Source organism: Cydia strobilella, chromosome 20 (genome assembly GCF_947568885.1).
Source record: "Cydia strobilella chromosome 20, ilCydStro3.1, whole genome shotgun sequence".
In the NCBI taxonomy this organism is placed as follows: Eukaryota; Metazoa; Arthropoda; class Insecta; order Lepidoptera; family Tortricidae; genus Cydia; species Cydia strobilella.
The window spans coordinates 9,717,877-9,741,035 of NC_086060.1; the positions used below are offsets into that span (position 1 = coordinate 9,717,877).

General features: G+C 34.5%; 1 protein-coding gene across 1 annotated transcript; it reads left to right on the plus strand.

Moving 5' to 3' along the window:
* The first annotated feature begins 12,530 nt into the window (after nucleotides 1-12,530).
* LOC134750483 (uncharacterized) lies at nucleotides 12,531-19,564 on the plus strand. Its single transcript, XM_063685658.1, has 4 exons — nucleotides 12,531-12,961; nucleotides 13,929-14,091; nucleotides 14,405-14,526; nucleotides 16,196-19,564. The coding sequence occupies exon 4, from the start codon at nucleotides 16,575-16,577 to the stop codon at nucleotides 18,975-18,977; it is 2,403 nt and encodes an 800-aa protein (XP_063541728.1). The 5' UTR covers nucleotides 12,531-12,961; nucleotides 13,929-14,091; nucleotides 14,405-14,526; nucleotides 16,196-16,574; the 3' UTR covers nucleotides 18,978-19,564.
* Nucleotides 19,565-23,159: the final 3,595 nt, after the last annotated feature.

The window sequence follows — 23,159 nt, forward strand, 5'->3', positions numbered from 1 at the left end:
TATTCTGATCGCTTACCAACCACAAGCGATTTAAATTTTCTGGCGAAGTAAAGTGGTTAGTACCTACTTAATACGGTTGATCTAAGTATTCGCTAAAAATGGTAATTTTCGTTATAAGTTTATCCTACAAATCCCCAGGACTCAAGCTATCTCCATAACAAATTTGATCTAAATCGGTTCAGTGGCCGCGTATGTCCAGTCTGCGGCCTAAGAGTGAAGAGGTAACAGATAGACTAACGGCGCGATTCGGAAAATGAATTAGATTCACTAGATATTAAATAGTAAAGATATGTGACTTTCCACGGCAAAGGGTACCTTATGGCGGCTGGCGCTAACGTCGCATAGCGCCGTAAGTTATTGCAGCGCTATGCGACGTAAGCGCCATCCAATATTAATTGGAGCGGGGTCAATAATAGCGTAAGCGCCAACCGCCATAAGGTGCCTTTACCCGCAGGACGTCACATAATATTTTGACTATTTCGTATCTAGTGAATCTCTTATTCATTTCCCGAATCGCGCCGTAAGTCATTTTCCCATTTACATAGGCCACTAGATAAGTTTTGCAATAGACAAATAATTGTTCATTATTTTAGTATGTGGGTATTTTTGCACTTAGTAATCTTTCCTCAGTCACCCGTTGACCACGAATGCTGTAAAGGGTTCGAAACGTCGGGATGTATTATAAATTCAATATACGCGATATAATCCGTTTTTATAGTTTTATTTCATGCAATAGACAAATTAAATATGATACAAAAAGGTGACCTAATACATAATTATAATTGACAACGACGGGATTTAATCGCGTAAAATAAGTCCCGACAATAACGATGGGGACAACGCCGTTCTCGAAACGTCGGAGGTCAATATAAAACTTATTTTACGCGATTAAGTCCCGTCGTTGTGAATAATAATGAGTAAAAATCGTGAAAGTTTAAATCAGTGTTTTACATAATTATACTTTTAAAAACTATATTTCCATAGACAATGTTTGGCGGGAAAACTTACTTTCTTATTTAATTCTTATTAAAAAAAAAAACTGAAAAGCAAAAAGGCAACCAAGGAGAATACCTACTCAGGCTGGCCATTATTTTTGCCGCACAATTTGACTTAACGTCATTAAAGTGAAAGGTTTTAGCGACAAAAAGGAGCAGATATGGTAAAAAGATTTGTTGTGTTTTATTTTTAATCGTTAAATATAATTGTAATAGACGGTGACGAGGTTTTTGGGTCATTATGATTATTAGATTTGCACGTGGTAAGTATAATTATGATACTTTATAGCTATATTATAGTAGGACTAAGTGAAAACTTCGAAGAAATAGAATATACGTGGAAATAGTGCTTCTTGTTATTTTTGTTTTTTTTCTGTATTTTTGTTATAATACAACTAAAAATATAGAGAAAACAAAATTGTAACAATGGATCAAATGATTAAAGGTACCTATTCACTCTTCGCTTATCAAAGACAGACGACATCTTAACTTCAATACATACATATACAGTGTGTAAACCTAATACGGGCAATAAATTAAACCAGATATAGAATTTGTCCGTCTAATCATTAATTAATATATTTTTTTAAGTTACACTTAATTATGACCCCGTAATTATTATTTTTTTAATTTACCGAGCAGCAATGTACTGCAAACATTAAGAAACATAAGAAGACATGACATTACGAGATACGAGCTTTTTATAGTAACTGTCAACAAGCGTTGACAGTTACTTTAAAAAGCTCGTATCCCGTAACTTGTATGGTGTATTACTGGGCCGATTTATTTTGTATGGTGAAAATGTTCATTGTATTTCTAAGCAAAATCTATCTCAATATATTTCTTAGGTCCTTTGCTAACCACCGTTTAAATGTTCGCCCGTATTAAATTTACACACTGTGAACTCGTTTGTCGATAATCTATAATTAACAAAAGAATAATACGATTCTCGCAAGTCAAAACAATACTAAATGTAAAATAAAATTAGGACCCTCGTTGAAGGTTCCCAACCTTTTTGGCACAAATTGACTGATATTCTCCTGTAATGTAAGTTGTAGGTATTTATAATGCTCTATTTGACGAATCATAACTAGTACTATTAGTTATTCTGTGTCATAACAAGATAAGAAAAGCTCACTGGATTATAATTACAAAATTAGTCGAGAGTAGACATAAACACGACATCTTAATTAGAATATTCATCCATGTTTGTGTATCGTTAACATATCAAGTATAGTCAAGGGCAAAAATATATACATATATATATATATATATATATATATGTATATATATATATATATATACATTCCCAAAGTTTCAAAAATATGTGTACGCTCCTTAGGCAATAAAGTCGTGTTCACATATTTTTGAGCCATTTGTCTGGATCGATATTTTTGCCTTCGACTGTACACGGAAAAAAAGGATATCTTCAGCCAAGAATACCAATATGCTCGGCAATATTATTTAAATATAAGTAAATATTGTCTTGGAATAATTATATATTCTTAGCCCAAGAAACCCTGTTTACTTAATTAAAGAATAATATATTCTTAATTTATTATTTTGTTTTAAGATAATATTCTTGATTGAATAATGTTTTATTCTCCTCTGAAAACTATCATAGATTTTGAATGAAGACTATAAAAATTCTTGGTTGGAGACTATGTAGTATTCATTTGAGATAATACTTTACTTGGGTTAATATATTTAGAATAATCTTGAGTTAAGAAAATTATAATTTTCGTTTGAGAAAAGCCTTTTTAGCTCGAGAAAATACTATACTTGGGTGAAAATATTTAGATTATCTTGACTAAAGATCTTCATATTTTTTGTATGAGAATATTTTTTGTTCTTTCAAGAAATACTTTACTTGATGTAAAATATTTGGAATAACCTTGACTCAAGTAATGTATAATTTTCATTTAAGAAAAGCTGTCTTAGCTCGAGAAAATACGATACTTGGACGAAAATATTTAGATTATCTTGACTGAAGATCATTATATTATTCGCATGAGATTTTTTTTTTTGTTCTTTCAAGAGAACTCTTTTCTTGGTTTGAAATATTTAGAAAAATTGGCCCAAGAAATGTATAATTTTCGTTTAAGAAAAGCTGTCTTAGCTCGACAAAATACGATACTTGAACGAAAATATTTAGATTATCTTGACTGAAGATCATTATATTATACGCAAGAGAATTTTCTTTTGTTCTTTCTAGAGAACACTTTTCTTGGTTTAAAATATTTAGAAAAATTGGCCCAAGAAATGTATAATTTTCATTTAAGAAAAGCTGTCTTAGCTCGAGAAAATACGATACTTGAACTAAAATATTTAGATTATCTTGACTGAAGATCATTATATTATTCGCAAGAGAATTTTTTTTTGTTCTTTCAAGAGAACACTTTTCTTGGTTTGAAATATTTAGAAAAATTGGCCCAAGAAATGTATAATTTTCGTTTAAGAAAAGCTGTCTTAGCTCGACAAAATACGAAACTTGAACGAAAATATTTAGATTATCTTGACTGAAGAGCATTATATTATTCGCATGAGAATTTTTTTTTGTTCTTTCAAGAGAACACTTTTCTTGGTTTAAAATATTTAGAAAAATTGGCCCAAGAAATGTATAATTTTCATTTAAGAAAAGCTGTCTTAGCTCGAGAAAATACGATACTTGAACTAAAATATTTAGATTATCTTGACTGAAGATCATTATATTATTCGCATGAGAATTTTTTTTTGTTCTTTCAAGAGAACTCTTTTCTTGGTTTAAAATATTTAGAAAAATTGGCCCAAGAAATGTATAATTTTCATTTAAGAAAAGCTGTCTTAGCTCGAGAAAATACGATACTTGAACGAAAATATTTAGATTATCTTGACTGAAGATCATTATATTATTCGCATGAGAATTTTTTTTTGTTCTTTCAAGAGAACACTTTTCTTGGTTTGAAATATTTAGAAAAATTGGCCCAAGAAATGTATTATTTTCGTTTGAGAAAAGCCTTCTCAGCTCGAGAAAATACTCTAATCTAATCTTGACTAAAGATCTTCATATTTTTTGTATGAGAATATTTTTTGTTCTTTCAAGAAAACACTACTTGTTTTTAGACATACATATACATACATACATATAATCACGCCTATTTCCCGGAGGGGTAGGCAGAGACCACGGATTTCCACTTGCTACGATTTTGCTTGTTTTTAGAATATTTAGAAAAATGGCCCAAGAAATGCATAATTTTCGTTTGAGAAAAGCCTTCTGCGAAAAGCGTTTGAGAAAAGCATGAGAATATTTTATTTTCTTTTAATAAAACACTAACTACTTGGTTTAAAATATTAAGAATGATTGGCGCAAGAAATGTGTAATTTTCGTATAAGCAATATACAGTTGAAAAACTTGAAAATAAACTACTTCAAGAGAAATGTTACTACTTATACCATTGAAGAGTATTTAAATGATGACGCTTTGCCAAATTGGTATCAATAGGACATCCATCGCAACCATTTAAATTGTATTTTTTTATTACATCTAGGGTTTCTGGTTTCTCGACCGTTTTTATTTCTCCGAGGCACGGGATTTCTCGACCAGGATTTCTCGAATTTCTCGAGTATCTCGAGAAATTTTGAAAGTTTCATAAAACACCATGACATTTTAATTTTTCTGCTGTATTACAAAGCACTCATAGGAGTCGTAGGTGAGAACAATAATGAAACAAATGGTAAATTTTAAGTTACCATAAATTGCACTTAATAATCAAAAATTCAACAACAAACAAAAAAAAGCTATAGGTGCAGGCGTGCGTGCTGCGATGTGATATATGCTACAGTGTATTTCTTTAGGTATTTAACAAAATGTAATCAAACCACAATATGGTATTTTATTAGGCAAGAATATTCAAGTCAATTAATAAGTAATTTCGTTTTGTAATATGTATTTGCATAATTCATTTTTTAGCATTAGAAAGAAGATAAGCTATCTTGACGCGTGTTTTCTATTTACTTATCACAAGAGATTTATTTCTCGAGTTCTCGAGGCATTGAGCTTTTTTTTCCCGTCTCTACAGAGGACAAATCACAAAATCGTATCAATCAAGGGGACAAGATTAGCAAAATGAGGACTCGACTCGGACTTAGTTGCTGAGGTGAGGGCTTATTACTCTGTTGCCGACGTGTTGCCTCTCTGTCGCACTTGTAAATTCGTACGTAAGTGTGACAGGAGGTAACGTCGAACATTGAACGTTTAGTATGTCGTCACGGACGTTGTCAAAATCATCCTGGAGCTATCGTACACGTTTCTTTCTACGTAGATAAACAAAGGGTTTTGCCCGATAAAAGAAATAGGGAACTATAGTCTGTCAAGCCATTTCCGTCAGTAGAAAAAAGCGGCAAATTTAAAAATTAGGCGCGAAAAATCGTCCCATTGAAAATTTGAATTTCGCGCCTTTTTCTACTGACAAAGCTGTTTCACCGGCTAACAATCTTATTATTCATTTATAGTCCGTCAAGCCATTTCTTTCAGTAAAAAAAGCGACAAATTTAAAATATGTAGGCGCGAAGAGTTAGCGTCCCACAGAAAATTTCAAGAGCCCTTCACAGTTCACACTAGCGCCACTAATAAATAATTGTGATTAATTAAATCTAACGCAAGATATTTAAAAAAGGAGGGCGCTACGGACTGTATTTTGTATTTAAGTACCTTTTGAATACATCAAACTAGTTTCTATGTTGCTGGATTCGTCGATCTAGTCGTCGAACTAAAAAAAAACGCATAGATTGACGAATCTAGCAACGTAAATACTATTAAAATGTATTCAAAAGGTACTTAAATACAAAATACAGTCCGTAGCGGCCTCCTTTTTAACACGACTGCCAAAAAAAGGAGTTTTCACTTCAAAAAGTTTTCAGTCGTCGCCTCCCGTTTGATACTTTGTGAGATGGTTGTTTAGGTGCTATTGTTAATTAAAGAAAATTGGCCAAGAGCATGTCGGGCCATGCTCAGTGTAGGGTCCCGTAGTTACGATTCTGTCAGAATAGGGCTAAACGGGGGCTATTGGTAAGTATCATGTACCTACATTATGTAATTACAAGCATAAGGGCAGCGCTTTGTAAGTCTTTTTACTAAGAAAAGAAGATTTTACGCAATAACTCAAAAACGACTGAACCGATCATGTTTGCTATAGTTTTCATTGAGTCTTTATTAAGTTTTACTTTCATGTTTTTTTTTTTCATTAGACGCATAGTTCAAAAGTTAGAGGGGGGGGACCCATTTTTTTTTCGTAGCCATTATTTCCGAAAGTAAAAATGGTTGTTGAAGACCCTTATTCATTTTGAAAGACCTATCCAACGATACCCCACACTGTAGGGTTGAAGCGAAAAAAATATTACATCCCCTTTTTACGTGTAGCCCGTGTAGGGGAGGTACCCCCAAAAAAAAATTTGTTTTCTATATTTTATTGTACGACTATTGGATTTACTGATTTAAATATCCATGCCAAATTTCAGCTTTCTAGCACTAACTATCACGGCGCAAAGCCTCGGACAGACAGACATACAGACAGACAGACGGACGGACAAAGCGAAACTATAATGGACTACGAGTTGACTACGGAACCCTAAAAACCGTCAGCCAGTTGTATCGCGGTGGAAACACGAAAAATTCGATCGGTCTGTTAGAGCCGTAACATACTACCGCAAAATATATCATTCTCGCTCTTACTTATAGCTGCGTCCTTAACGCACGTACGGCGACCACCTTACACACCATCGATAGTGCGCCGCACCGCACCAAAGTCGCGGTGCGGTGAGGTAGTCTGTTACGGCTATTACGGCGCTAGCTGGTTAAAATTGTATTAATATAAGAAACGGAAAACTTTGGATAACTGTTTTTTAAACTCCTTTTTTAGGGTTTTAGGGTAAAAACGGGACCCTATTACTAAGACTTCACTGTCCGTCTCTCCGTCTGTCCGTCCGTCTGTCACTAGGCTGTATCACAGTTCACACAGTTGAAATTTTCACAGATGTTGTATTTCTGTTGCCGCTATAACAACAAATATAGTCCGACATGAAATTGTAGAAAAGAATTGAGGGCGCCACTTCCTACGTACATGTCACATTTTTGACGTAGAATGCTTAAACATGGCAACGATTTAGTATGGAATTTTTTTAGTTCTATTTTATTTAATTTCTACTATTTTATGACACACTATACTAAAAACAGAATAAAATAAATATTTAAGTTGCGCTCCCATACAACAAACGTGATTCCCGTGAGTCCGACTCGCATTTGGCCGGTTTTATTTAAACACATCGTCTGATTTATACGGATACGGGCCTGGCAACACTTGCGCTTGAGTCAACACAACACCGCCAGCGCCATTTCGATTTTCGTTTTCGTTACGTTGCACACGGCGTTTGTACTTTGTAGTCAGAATGAGCGAAACCGACGAAGAAGCCGACACTATAACCTTGCTGAAAAGCTGGGATCTGGGAGAAAACATCATCCAAAGATTTAAAGGTAAGTTAAAGAAATAAAGTGTTTGTTCATAATTTTATATGAAATCCCGTGTACTTAAAAATTGTATAGCAACGTCAATAATTTTTAATATAAATACTAAACTAGCAACTAGCAAGGCTTATGATGATGAAAGTGTTCTTTGAAGGATCTTATTATGTAAATACTAGGTAGGTAGACTAGGTACGTAGGTATTCAAGAATTTGTGTCTCCTACCAAGTCTAATTGTCTTGGATTCAAACATTCACTGGTAAAAGCAATATTTTTTACAAGTTTTTTATTAACTTGCAATGTATATACATGTACGGGTCAAATTCGGTACACGACACGATGGGAAGTTGATAACTCGAGATATTTTATTGAAGAAACTTGAATTTAAATTAAAATAAAATTACTAGTAATACCGACTTCCAATGAAGCTGCAAAATTTCATACATATGTAAGTCTGGTGACAATGCAATACCATCGAGCTGATCTGATGATGTAGACAGGAGGTGGCCATAGGAAATCTGTGATAAAACAACGAAACCTAATTGTGTTTGGCGTTTTTAGAATTGTCTCAATGAGTTTTAGTTGCCTGTAGAAAGAAAAGTGAGACGGGTAAGTACTACTGGCCCCGCTTGCTCTTGATGGCAGCAGTGTACCTAGTGTAATCGTATTTTTTTTTTTTTTTCAGAAAATGGAATTCAAAAATCACATCTCAAAGAATTGACCGATGATATTTTAAGAGAATTGTGTCCGAAAATCAGCACACGCTTGGATTTGAAAAACAAAATTAACGAATTTTTAACTGCGGAGGTTTGTACTCTCTTGTTTCCAACATTCATTTTATAGATATAGTTCGGTTAGCATAGCATTAGAAAGAACTCCACACAAGTAAGCATGCAATTTTTATTAGGCTCTCTAAATGTTAATAAAAATGGAATTATCTAAATAATGTGGCATAGACAATACTTATAATTTACTTCAAAATTAGACCGCAAAAAGTGCCCGATTTGTAATCACAAGCTTACTTCTGCGAAGTCCTTTCTACTGCTAAAAAAACGAAGTATAGTGTTAACTAGGAAAATAAAAACTGTATATTTTTCTCTCAGACAAAGACCTCTACAGTGCCCACTGTCAGTGAAGTCGACCCAGATATAGAGGAAAAATTCGTGCTGGAAGCGATATCATGTCGTCCGCCATTTCCGGATTTCGATTTAAAAACATTGTTGTCTACTTCACCTACAGGAAATAGCATTCTTACTTATTACGACACACATAATCAGCTAACAAATAAACATCGAAATAACTTAACTGATGTTATATCTAGGCGCATTTTCACACGAGTTGTTAATCAGTAAGTTGAATTTATCTGTTATGTTACCCTTACATCTTATTAATAATTACATTCACTGATAACAAGTATGTCCTTGTCCAACATATTTTTCTCTTTGCCTAAATGTTAGATATTTTTTCAGCCGTATTAATCACGAAGAATATAATATACTTACTGCTAAAATTATAGCTTTATTTCCAACCGAAAATGCTGGAACATACTTTGTTCCTCCTGTCAAAAAGAGAGACTCCATATCTGGTAAACCAGGTTTTGCACGAGGCAAACTAGTAGATAAAATACGTAACACTCTTTACATATCTGGTGAACGTAAAAGAAAAGCAACAGCTAAAGGAAGTCCCGATAAAAGCAAAAGAGCTAAAAATTTAGAAGATCTAGAAGGTTTATTTATTGACATTACCTTATTGTAGTATGCTTTAGTTTAGATAGTTCTATGTAGTTAGCAGTATAGCTGTAGATACAACGTAGTGCTATTGTTTTGGATAATACTTTGGAGATGCCCGGGAAGTATCCGCTCCTTTGGTGGTCATACATGGTAGGGTGGTCCTTATTTCTCGATTTCTGAAAAGTGAATGGGGCACCTCTTTAAATTGTTATTTAGCATGAGTTATTTCCACACAATTTTTTTTAATTTTTTTTATTTAGTTTTAGAGGTCGCTACCGAAGGTCAAAGTTTTAAAAAATGTAAAAAAATATAACAATTTTATGAATCGAGCCAACTATTTATTCGTGCGTTTTTGTTATAAAATTTTGACTTGTTAAATGAAATCAAGTGCCGTTGCCTACTAGCGATGCACTGACGCGTCCTCCACCCCCCTCTCACACCCCCGCGATGCGACCGCGTGGGACGATCTTCAGTCCATTTTCGTTATTGTGAGAGTCTGCACGTAATCCTCAAGCGTATCGTTGTGAAGTATTGTAATGGCGTCTACAAGCAGTGGAATACGCGTCTCAACGCGAAATACAACTAACATCTGGCTTATAGGCCAGTTAACACCAAGTTTGAAGCAAACAAAATTGCCGTCAATACGTGAAGTGCTAAGTTTGTTTTTTCACTTTAAAACCGATGAAAAAAAAACTATAAGAGAGTCTGCGACGGCGACCGCCCATTCCGTCTTGACCATATGGGAAAAAGCTGCAATACCAACAAGATTAAAGAAACATGTAATAGCCAAAATTGAATACCACTTTAAAGAGTGGCAGAAACTTAAAAAAAATAAAGAAAATGCTTCAAAACGCTCCGCTGTAACAGAAAAAAAAGAACAAGAATGGCTAAACCAAATAGAACAATTATTCGACATTGCGCACGCGAAAGCCTTAGATATGATGACTATCGAAGAAGATAAACAATTCTTACTGCAACAACGCGTCAATCGGGCAGGCATTATGACTACAGTGGACAAAAAAAGTTTACAGAAAGAGGCTCAAAATTTAAAGAAAGAAGCAAACCTAAAAAAACGCCGCAAACGCGAAGAACAAAAAATTCATGCTCTGCGAGGAATACATAACTTTTCATCTACATCTAGCAGTGAAAATCCCACGCCAACACCTGACATGAACGACGAAGCAGGGCCCTCAACACTTCCAACACCGCCACCACAAAAGCGAGGAAGAAAGCTTTTGATTGATCCCCACGTAGCGGCGAGTCTTGATGCCGCTAAATTAACTGACAGGAAAGCCACTATCGTCTTAGCATCTGTTTTAAAAAAAACTTGTACAGAACCTCAAAAGTTCAACATTAATCGTTCTTCGATTCGCCGGCAGCGGATAAAGCATCGTAAAGTCATAGCAGAGTGTCTAAAAAAAGAATTTAAGCCCGATTTGCCCTTAACAATACACTGGGATGGTAAACTTATTGAAGATATAACAGGACATGAAACGGTGGATCGCTTACCAATATTAGTGTCTGGGCATGGAGTAGATCAGCTGTTGGCAGTTCCTAAACTTGAACGCGGAACCGGTGAAGCATGTGCCTCTGCTGTTCATGAAACAGTACAGACATGGGGATTAAGTGACAAAGTTAAATGCTTATGCTTTGACACAACGGCAGTTAACACTGGACTGCGAAACGGATGCTGCGTTATTTTAGAACAAAAAATGGAGAAAGATATGCTTTGGCTCGCCTGTCGCCATCACATAATGGAAATTATGTTAGAAGCCATCGCAAATCAAGCCCTTGGTCCATCTAGTGGCCCAGAAGTTTTGTTATTTAAAAGGTTCAAAAAGAATTGGACCCATATTAATCCTAAGGATTACAAGAATGTTATTTCTGATCCCGAGTCTGCCAAATATGTTGAAAATATCTCTTCAGGAATGATTTCTTTCGCACAGGATCAATTGCGTGAATACCAACCGCGTGATGATTACAGAGAGCTATTAAATCTCACAATCATTTATTTGGGAGGTATTCCCGACAGTGGAGTCGCATTCAGAATGCCTGCAGGCCTTCACCGTGCTCGTTGGATGGCAAAAGCGATGTACTGCTTCAAATTATTTATGTTTCGGCATCAATTTAAAATGACCAAAAGAGAAGAAAAAGCAGTAAAAGATATTTGTACTTTTACTGCCGTCATATACGTGAAGTATTGGTTCGAAGCACCTGCTGGGCAATGTGCACCACGAAATGATTTGAACCTGCTGAAAGACCTCATAACATTTAAAAATATTAATCTGGCGATGGCCAACGTTGCTTTGAAAAAGGTTTTAGGTCATTTATGGTACCTAAGTGAAGAACTTGTTTCATTTGCATTTTTCGACGACAAGCTTCCGATTGAAGTAAAGAAAAAAATGGTGATGGCACTAAAAAATGAAGGGCTGGAGTATTGTCCCAAAAGAATAAGCCTAGACGCCAAACATATCATGGAAAAAGATATTGAAGACTTTGTGACAAGTAACTCTTTAAGGTTCTTCCAAATACTTGGCATTTCATCACGGTTTTTTAACAAAGATGTTGAAAATTGGGAAGGTGACGAAGACTTTAAAGCGGCAAAAAAAATAGTACAATCCATGCGGGTGGTAAATGACATCGCAGAACGCGGAGTGGCATTGATGGAGGAATACAATAAGCTATTAACAACTAATGAAGACCAAAAACAGTATTTGCTTTTAGTAGTAAAACAATTCCGAAAAAAGTACCCCAACGCCCAGAAATCCACCCTTTTATCGTAATTTGTTATTTATGTTGTTGTTGTGTTATGGATACCTGATTGTGTAGTTGATTCAGATGTCCATTTTAGAGATTATAACTGCAATCTTTAACACTTCAGAGTTTTTTTTACAATAAATCTGATTTTGCATGTAATACGTTTGTTTAATTTTATTTCACAAAGTTCAAGCTGCGGTAGCGACCTCTAATTATTGTCCAAAAATTATGAAAAAAATACTCTTACCTATTTTAATGTTAAATAATCAAAAGAAATGGTGCCCCGTTAAAAAATCGAAAAAAAATTTTTTTTTGCCATATAAGGACCATCCTAATACATGGGGATGCCTTTTGTGTACATTTGGCCATGTAAGACACAGAATTATCATAATATTATTATTATTTATATTTTTCTTAACATCCAGTATCTACTGGCCAATAGTTTATCTAATAGTAACAGTATACCTTCATATTTGTATGGCATAACTTTTTTTATTACTATTATATTAATTACAAGATAGGATAAACCGAGGCGGTCACACATGGGAAGGATTCATTCCCATTTGTCCCCGCCAGGCGTAGATGGGAATGACCCTATTCCCATCTGTTCCTGCCGGGGGCAGATGGGAATGAGATATTCTCATTTGTGCCTGCCCCCCGATTAGGGGGTTATAATTATAGATGTTTGTTATTTTATTGGTTTTCCGGATACATAAGTAGCAGCCCTCGTATGTAGTTAGATCGTAGCATAATGTACAGAGGTACCTAGTCGAAGTTCGTATAATAAAATAAATAAATAAAATCTTTTTTCAGAGACATATAAAGATGATGTCATATGGTTAAAAAACAATTGTGAGCCTTGGGAAGATGTTATTAATAAGTGGAAATCTTCATTTGAACTTCGGCAGCTGCAACAATTTGAAACCGTGGGTGAATTTATAAAATATTGGCCTACATTAAACGACACTAAAAGCGATGTCTTGGTAAGTGAAAGTGACTAAAACTTCTTTTGAATAGCCGCATCATCCTGACTGAGCGAGCATGCATTTCGCTAGGCCAATTCCCAGTCAGATATATTGTGCAGTTTCTGAATGTATATTTATGTTAGATAAAATATAGGTACTTTGAGAAACTGCACATGGGGTGCCTATGGCGAAAAAGAAAGTATTTTTCACCAAACCAGCTGGTAAAGGCTGTTTGTTCAAAAACTGTTTGTGCAAAAAGTGATTGTTCAAAAACGGATGAGAAAGTTGCATTTTATCCACATGTGTAGCAAAGTAATCAAATGCAAATTTTGAGTTGTTTCCTTATGTTGGCTGGTAGAATTGACTTTTAAAGGATAATTTTGAATGATAAATATTTAATAACATTAATTTTGAATTGATTTTGCTTGATATTGTTTTACAATTAGTATTTTTCATGTGCTGGTATGGTGAAAAACTATGTGTTTCACTCAGTGTCAAAATTTGGTTAACTCTCGTGCATTGAAACCCTCGCAACGCTCAAGATTCCACTTTTCGAATCAATCGCTACGCTCGTGGTTCAATGTCGCAATCTTTCGCTTACTCGGGGTATCAATATTAGCACGAGTGGTTAAACAATAACTTTAACCTCTTGTAAAACAAATCACTATTATTGTCTAAATTTCTTTTTTGTAGGGAGCAAAATTCTTCAGAAATATTTATTGTGTAAACTATGTGTCTTACTCTTGGAAGAGAGTGTTTAGATATAAATTAAAATTAATTAATATAAATTAGATATAACCTTAATAGTTTGTAAAATGAGTCGGAATAAAAGGCTAAAAATTAATTTAATATAAACCTTCTATCGATATAAATCTGATGATCTCACAGACTGATGGATGAAGGGGCAGCACAGGCTTAGTAACAGCAGCTCATTGCCACGCTTTGGATACAGAACCCTCATTGACTTTTCTCTTATCTTTTACAGATCCATTTAGATTTCGATAGGATGTATGGTCCCGATAAAACCAATTCTTTACATATTAAATGGTGTGAATTTATGCAAAAGATAGAGCAAATTAAAAACACGGTCTGTAACGATGAGAACACAAAGACTCTGTCGAATAATATCAACAAATTAACGGATAATGGTAGGTAACAACAATATCATCAGTACATAATATACACAATCATAACATATATAATATACATAATGTACATCATTTTTATCACACTTGCTCGAAATAGAACTTCTTTCATGCAGGTGTACTGAAACTGAAGGACAAATTTATTTACTTATATTTAAACAATGTTGCCGAGCATATTGGTATTCTTGGCTGAAGATATCCTTTTTTTCCGATAGCAGCACGGGATCTGGTAGCTGCCCTCACTGACCCATTAAGAAATTCCACCCTGTATATTAAATACGAAATATTTTATAACAATTAAATGTTTTTGTTTTAGATGACAAACTTCCACTACAAATCAAACTTCTGTGCCGATTGGTGCCTCCAAAGGGTCGCTTAAACAGACGCCAAAAATTTTCAATAGCAGAGTGCATAGACAGCTTTATTGTTGACGTTAAGGTAAAAAAACAAAAATGTTTATTCATTTACGTAAATTCTCTTCATTTTTTTTATACCACGTCGGTGGCAATCAAGCATACGGCCCGCCTGATGGTAAGCAGTTACCGTAGCCTATGGACGCCTGCAACACCGGAGATATTACACGCGCGTTGCCGACCCTTTAAAAACCTGTACACTCCTTTTTTGAAGAACCCCATACTGTAAGCCCCTCGGGAAAACCTCGGCAGGGAGCTCATTCCACAGCCGAAGCGTACGCGGGAGGAAATTCCTCTTAAACCGCACAGTACGCGACCATTTAGGTGCTAGGGTGTGAGGATGAACACCCTGCCGATGGCGAGCGGTGCGGTGATAGAAAGCGTGTAGTCTACTGTAAACATATACCTATATTTATTGTATTGTTTGTATTCATTCATTTAGAACTGGCTAATTTTGGCTTTTTCTTGGTATTAAATGTTATTTGAAAGGTTTTGTTCTTAGCATTGAATAACCTTAATCAGTAAGGGCCACTTGCACCATTCACTAACCCGGGGTGAAGCGGTTAAATCTGGAGTTACCGTGGTCACCAGTATAATTTGACGCTGGGTTAACGGTGTAACCGGTTAACCCCGGGTTAGTGGGGTGATGCAAGTGGCCTTTGCAAGTGTTACAACCGTTTCACGATTGTTTCTTTTTCGCCTTAAACAATACCATAACCGGTTATGGAATTTGATCTATAAAACTAATAACAGTAATAATCTAATACTATGAAACTTCTTGAATTAAGAGGAAAGGGGAGGGCCGGCCGATTCTCCATACAAACGTAGTCCCCATTTTCCTTTCTGGATTTTGACATTTTGGAAAATATTTTTACATAATTTGATGTATATTAACCATAGCTATGCCCCTAGGTTTGACTTTTTTAGATTTTTTCTCCAATATACTCGGAAATGTTCACCTTATTGTAGCAGAAATAGTACGGGAAGTTCTTATTTATTGTCAAACTCAAATAATAAAAAAAAAACAAATCATTCTGTCCTTTTCTACCGGACAGGAAGTAAAAAAACAATACAGTAATAACTTATTACTGTATTGTTTGTCTGTCAAACAACTTTTTCAGTAGGAAAAGGCGCGAAATTCCGATTGTCTATGTGACAACGCTTCCCGCCTATATTTTTTAAATTTGCCGCTTTTTTCTACTGACAAGATTTGCTTGACCAACTATATTGCACAATTATATTGAATGAACGTATATCGAATGGTACTGAATGGCAGAATAAGTTGTGCCTTTAACTTTAAAAAAATAATTAAAGAGGGAATTTTTTTTGACGTTTTTGATGTGAAGGTTCGATTTGAATGATGCTTGTTGCTTAAATAATGATTATTTTACCTTATTTCCTCGCATGTTTGGAGAAAAGCACTATATGTGCCTCGGCAGGAATAGCAATTCGTGGATTCGTCTCATCCACGAATTGCACTTTCCCGGCCTCTGCAATAATGTACTATTAATGGATAAACTGATTTCATACAAAGTTTTAAATGCTCCTAACTCTTATAATAATTAAAATTTCAAAAAAAATCAAACGTAGGGGCATAGGGGTATAAAATATTTTATATCTAGAGAGGAAAATGAGGACTACGTTTGTATGAAAAGGCGATTTCGCGCGGTATTTAATATTATATTTTATTTTAGACGCCTGGCGATATTCAAACGCATATCGATAAACTTGCTTCGGTCGCTGCATCGGAAAAAAAGACGGTACAACCTTACATAATACGCTGCTCAACCGACAGTACTGGGGGACCTTATTATCTGATTATAGACAAAGTAAGGTACGTTTATCAAAGTGCTTATAAAGCCATCGATACACTGTTCAAGTGTTATCACACACTTCACGTGTCTTATCCAAACGCAGGCTATCATCTGTATTTACTGATTCAGAAATGTGTTTATAATATAAGTACAAAATACGACGTGATACCGCCTTACATTTCAGACTTAGTTTCCAATGCCAAATGTTAGGTGTTTCACGTAAGAATATACTCTGTTTCGTTTAATTTATTTTAATAAGATGCAGTGTTCAATATGTAAAAGTGAATACCATGATTTCAAAACTTATTTCGTTCATCTGAATTACTATCACAACATATCTGATTATTTCAAATGTCCTTTTGAAAACTGTGAGCGAGTTTATCATACAAAATCCTCTTTGAAAAAACATATATGTGGCTATCATGGTGTTCAGAACGAAAATAATGTTTGTATGACGGAAATTCAAGAGAAAAAAAGCGATTCAGTAACGAGTATTAACCACATCACTACTGATGAACCTACTGAACCTACCTACTTTCCTTCTGTGTCTGATACAATTTCACACAATAACTATAGCAATGAAAGTTCGCCGTCATCCAATTTTGAAGTTGAATTAAATAAATTACTTCTCTCATTTGTGTCTCAACTATACAGTATTTCTAGCTTACCCAGAACAGTAATTCAAACTATAGTACAATTAGTAACTGGTATATTTACATCTGAACCAATTCTGATATTAAAGAAAGCTTTGAGTAGTATATCAGAAGAATGTTCATCGATGCTGTCACTGCTCCAAAATTCTTTTAAAAACTTAGGAACTGATTATAAGAGAATCGAATGTTTAAAAAAGTTGCGTACATATACTAAGCCGGTTCCAAAAACAGTTGGAGTCTCGGAAGATACTAAATCAGTGCATGGTAGTGTGGAAATGACATTGATAAATAGATGTTCCTATATGGTTCCGTTGAGGGAAAGTCTCAAATCGTTTTTGGAAGTACCGAACGTGTTAGATGATATATTAAATTATGAAAAAGCTATTTGTAAAGATAATGTCACCCTGAGAAACTTAGTAAACGGGAATTGTTGGCAAGATTTACGCAAACAGTGTAAGGATGAAAACATTTTACCGCTAACAATTTATTACGACGATTTTGAATCGGGAAATCCGCTAGGAAGTCATGCGGGTAATCAGAAGATAGGAGTTGTGTATGCAACTATTTCTACAATACCCCCTAAATTTAGTAGCCGTTTAGAAAATATTTTGCTAGCGCATGTATTTTATACCGCAGATAAAACTATGTTTGGCAATGAAGCCATTTTTGGCCCTTTAATTGAAGAACTTAAGTTTCTAGAACGGGAAGGTATCTTAATATTTAGTAAAGGACATTCAACTGTAGTGAAATTTTGTCTTGCAAATATGTCTGGTGACAACTTAGGCCTACACTCAATTTTAGGGTTACATGAGAGCTTTTCATCAAATAATTTTTGTAGATTCTGTATAACATCCAAGCACTTAACTAAAACAGACACGAAAGAGCGACTTGAAAATATTCGAAAAACTACTGAGTATGAAAAACATTGTCAAGACAAAATAGGAATAAAAGAAGAATGCGTATGGCATCAGTTAAATTTTCATACTTATAAAAATCTGACTTGTGACGTTATGCACGACCTGTGTGAAGGCGTACATAGATATGATATGAGTATTATTATCAAACAGTTACTTGACAGTAACTATTTTTCACTGAAGACACTAAATGCCCGAATTAAGTTTTTCACTTACTTAAGAACTGAAAAAAATTGTCCACCATCAGTTACTAAGCAACATCTACTTAATGGACAACTAATTTTTTCCGCTTCGGAAATGTTGTGCCTCGTTCGTAACTTTAGATTTATTGTAGGCGACTTAGTGAAGGATGTGAATGATCAAACTTGGCTTCATTACTTACGCCTTCTGGAAATAACAGACATATTAACATCTCAGGTCTTTACTCCGGAACTTCTTGGGTATCTGACTAATTTGATCGAAAGTTATCTCGAAAATCTACAAAGTAAATTCCACTGTACTTTGAAACCCAAACACCATTTTCTTCTGCATTACCCGAGAGTGATCGAACAAATTGGGCCACCCATACTAGTCAGCGCGTTTAAGTTTGAATCAAAGCATAAAGAGTTGAAGGCAGTAGCTCAGTCAATATCTTGTAGAAAAAACTTACCTTTAACACTAGCGACAAGGCACCAGTTAAAAACTAGTTATAGATTAATTGTGCAAGACAGCTTTTCTGACAGTATTACGTGTGGTAAAATAATTCATGTACAACATTACCCAAGTGAATTAAACGAAGCAGAGTACATCTGTGTTGAGTATTACGAAAATAATGGTGTAAAGTACAATGACAAAAACGTTATTTTGTATAAGTACGACATTAACTTTCCATTATTTTATAAGATAGACCGAATTTTTGTAAAGGAATCGGATCACACTACGGTTTCGTTTTTGTGTAAAGAACTAGAAACGGTAGGTTACTCATCTCATTATATGGCATTTGTTGTGGAAATCACCACTAAATCAAGACTGGTTACTTTAGGAGATTGTGATTGTAAAACACCTACTTTAATCAGGAAGTTAAATGAATGTTTTTATGTGGATTTAAAGAGTTAAAAATCCCGTATTTGTGTCGTTTAGTATTCAAAATATGTTAACTATAATTTTACTAACTTAAGTTTTAAGTGGTTGGTTTTTGATTATAATTGTTTTTTTTTTTTTTAACTTCCTGACTCTCCCACCTTTTATTTTGTTTTAGGTATATTAGGAACATTGTAATAGAAGAACAAATATTTTATTTTGCCTTTTATAAAAGTACATGGGACTCAGGAGGTGATAGCAAAACTATATGTGACGTTTTTAAGCAAAATGTACCTACCACTTTGACGTTTACCATAAGAACGAAATTTGCTTGTATCTTTATACGAATAACCGTTCAGAGCATCCTTATGGCAAGCGACAATGTAGTACCTTTTGCTTGAAAACGACATATAAGTTAAATACAAGCGTTGATTGATTTGATTCTGTGTACAGTCGACTTCATAAATTTATGAGCATTTCGAAGGCTTAAAAATAAACGTACTTATATGTGTGTCTGTAACCCATGATAGGTAGCATTCGTGGTGGAATCATCATTAAAAAATAATTATCCAAGTGGTTTCTTAAATACTTATAGCTTTTTTTTATCTCTAGGATTAAAAGAGCGAGAGTATTTAGTATTCAAAATATGTTAACTATAATATTACTAACTTAAGTTTTAAGTGGTTGGTTTTTGATTATAATTGTTTTTTTTTTTTAACTTCCTGACTCTCCCACCTTTTATTTTGTTTTAGGTATATTAGGAACATTGTAATAGAAGAACAAATATTTTATTTTGCCTTTTATAAAAGTACATGGGACTCAGGAGGTGATAGCAAAACTATATGTGACGTTTTTAAGCAAAATGTACCTACCACTTTGACGTTTACCATAAGAACGAAATTTTCTTGTATCTTTATACGAATAACCGTTCAGAGCATCCTTATGGCAAGCGACAATGTGGTACCTTTTGCTTGAAAACGACATATAAGTTAAATACGATAAGATTCTGTGTACAGTCGACTTCATAAATTTATGAGCATTTCGAAGGCTTCAAAAATAAATATGTACATCTAACCAGATTTATCAATCAAAAATGTACACATTAAGCCTGTCACATTAATCTGAGCAATCCTCTCCATAATATGTAAGCAACTGAAAACCATTAAATATCTGTATAAGTACAGTAAGCTGTAGAGAAAAAGTATTTATGAACATCTACTTAAATTGGAAAACGTTAGTACAGATTTGTAATGTTTTAAAAACCATTGTGTAGATATTTATGTCATTTGACTTGGTAAAATAATTTTGAGAAATATTAGTTACACATATTTATTAGTTTTCAGCTGCGTACATATTTATTATTGAGGCTTGCTCAGATTAATATGACAGGCTTTACGTGTACAGCTCAGAGCCAGCTGCAGAGAAAAGGTACCGCCTCTGCATAAAAAATTGTATGCAAAGGTGCTAAGCGAATAGTATTGCTGACTGTATATTTTTGATTAATATTTTTGTTTAGATTTTCTACGTTCTGTCAAGTGTCAAAATATGGGTGCATACAACTTACTCAAAAATATGTCCCATAGTTCTTGATTCGCTGACATAAGATTTATGGGACATATTTTTGAGTATGATGTGTACACCCATATTTTTACATTTGACTGTATATTAATTTTCGAAGCCTTGGGAATACTCTATTTCATTGTCTTAATTGTTACTTCTCCGTAAATAAACTATTTGTATTTGTTGTATTTGTAAATTACAAGCATACTCGTAACGTAAGTCCCCGTGTACTCTTGTACAAGTACAAATTAACGTATATAAGTAACAAGATAATAGGGATTTTGACCCTGATCAAAGTGTTATTTTTATTAAATAATAAAAACATTATAATTTTTAAAAGGTTTTATTTCTTGTATTAGTAGTCCTTCTATTGTGCTGTATTGAATGTTGCCTTAATTCTAATTATGATTTGTCATGACTTTTTGGTTTTTTTATGTAATTGATCTCGTATGTACTATCACATGTTTATGTTTGGTAAGGTGTCACCGAGGGAAACATAATATTCTTAACTAAATAAACAGATGTTTGTTTTGAGGCGAAACATATTAAATATTAAGTAGCTAGCTGGTTTGTTTTGGATTGCTCGAAAACAAGCTAGCTAGGTACTTAAAAATCTAATATGTCTTGCCAAAAGGCAAACAAATCTTCAGCTAAGAATATTAAGGCTTCACTCAATAACACGTAGTCTCAGTTCAAAATAGACAAGTTTCGCATCAAGGCAAACATGACTTCCGCTAAGAATAATAAGGCTTCACCCAATAATAAGTAGTCTCTGATCAAAACACACAAGTCTTACCATCAGCCAAACATGTCTTCAGCTGAGAATATTAGGGCTTTACCCAATGAAATGTAGTTTCAGTTCAAAATAGACACGTCTTGCCTCAAGGCAAACATGTCTTCAGCTAAGAGTATTAAGGCTTTACCCAATAATTTGTAGTCTCTGATCAAAACACACATGTCTTGCTATAAGCCAACCATGTCTTCAGCTGAGAATATTAGGGCTTCACCCAATAAAATGTAGTTTCAGTTCAAATCATACAATACTTAAGCTAAGAATATTAAGGCTTAACGCAATAACATGCAGTCTTACTTCAAAACATTTAAGTCTCGCCTCAAGGCAAACATGTCTTCCGCTAAGAATATTAATAAGGCTTCACCCAATAATAAGTAGTCTCTAATCAAAACACACAAGTCTTACCATCAGCCAAACATGTCTTCAGCTGAGAATATTAGGGCTTCACCCAATAAAATGTAGTTTCAGTTCAAATCATATAATGCTTAAGCTAAGAATATTAAGGCTTCGCCCAATAACATGTAGTCTCAGTTCAAAATAGACAAGCTCGCTTCAAGGCAAACATGTCTTCCGCTAAGAATATTAACGCTTCATCCAATAATAAGTAGTCTCTAATCAAAACACAGAAGTCTTATCATCAGCCAAACATGTCTTTAGCTGAGAATATTAGGGCTTCACCCAATAAAATGTAGTTTCAGTTCAAAACATACAATGCTTGCCTCAAGGCAAACATGTCTTCAGCTAAGAATATTAAGGCTTCACCCAATAAGTTGTAGTCTCTGATCAAAACACACATGTCTTGCCATAAGCCAACCATGTCTTTAGCTGAGAATATTAGGGCTTCACCCAATAAAATGTAGTTTCAGTTCAAATCATACAATACTTAAGCTAAGAATATTAAAGCTTAACGCAATAACATGCAGTCTTAGTTCAAAACATTTAAGTTTCGCCTCAAGGCAGACATGTCTTCAACTAAGAATATTAAGGCTTCACCCAATAATTTGTAGTCTCTGATCAAAACACACATATCTTACCATAAGCCAAACATGTCTTCAGCTGAGAATATTAGGGTTTCACCCAATAAAATGTAGTTTCAGTTCAAAACATACAATGCTTGCCTCAAGGCAAACATGTCTTCAGCTAAGAATATTAAGAATTCTTAATCTAAGACAACATTGTTTCCGCCTATATATAAGACATTATTTGTCTTGACTATCTAGACAATGAATAGTCTTCATCCGAGACAATGGTAAATTCTTCAGTGATAAACACGAAATTCTTGTTTCAAAACCGATAGTCTTGAAATAAGACAATATAAATGAAACAATATTTTACTTGACTGAAGACAACATTGTTTCCACCTATATACGAAACTATATTTGTCTTGACGAAGAGGATTTGTCTTCAATGAAGATACTTTTTTTTTCCGTGTACAACTCCAGAAACGGAATGATGAACGTAAGAATTTATTCAAATTCACGGAGGTGCGTTGAGAAAATAAATAATAAACGATATGTAAAGTAACAACGTAGCTTAAAACTTCACCATCTTGGCTTAGGAATAATAATAAAATAATAAATAAATAATGAAAATGAAAATGAAAATGAAAAAATATTTATTTAAGATAAGTAGGTACAATGAACTTCATCATCATCATGTCAGCCGATAGACGTCCACTGCTGGACATAGGCCTCCCCCAAGGCTCGCCACTCCGACCGATCCTGTGCCGCTCGCATCCACCGAATTCCCGCGACCTTCACCAGGTCGTCGCTCCATCTCGTTGAAGGCCTACCGGCAGTTCGTCTTCCGGTACGCGGACGCCACTCCAGAACCTTCCGGCCCCACCGGCCATCAGTTCTGCGAGC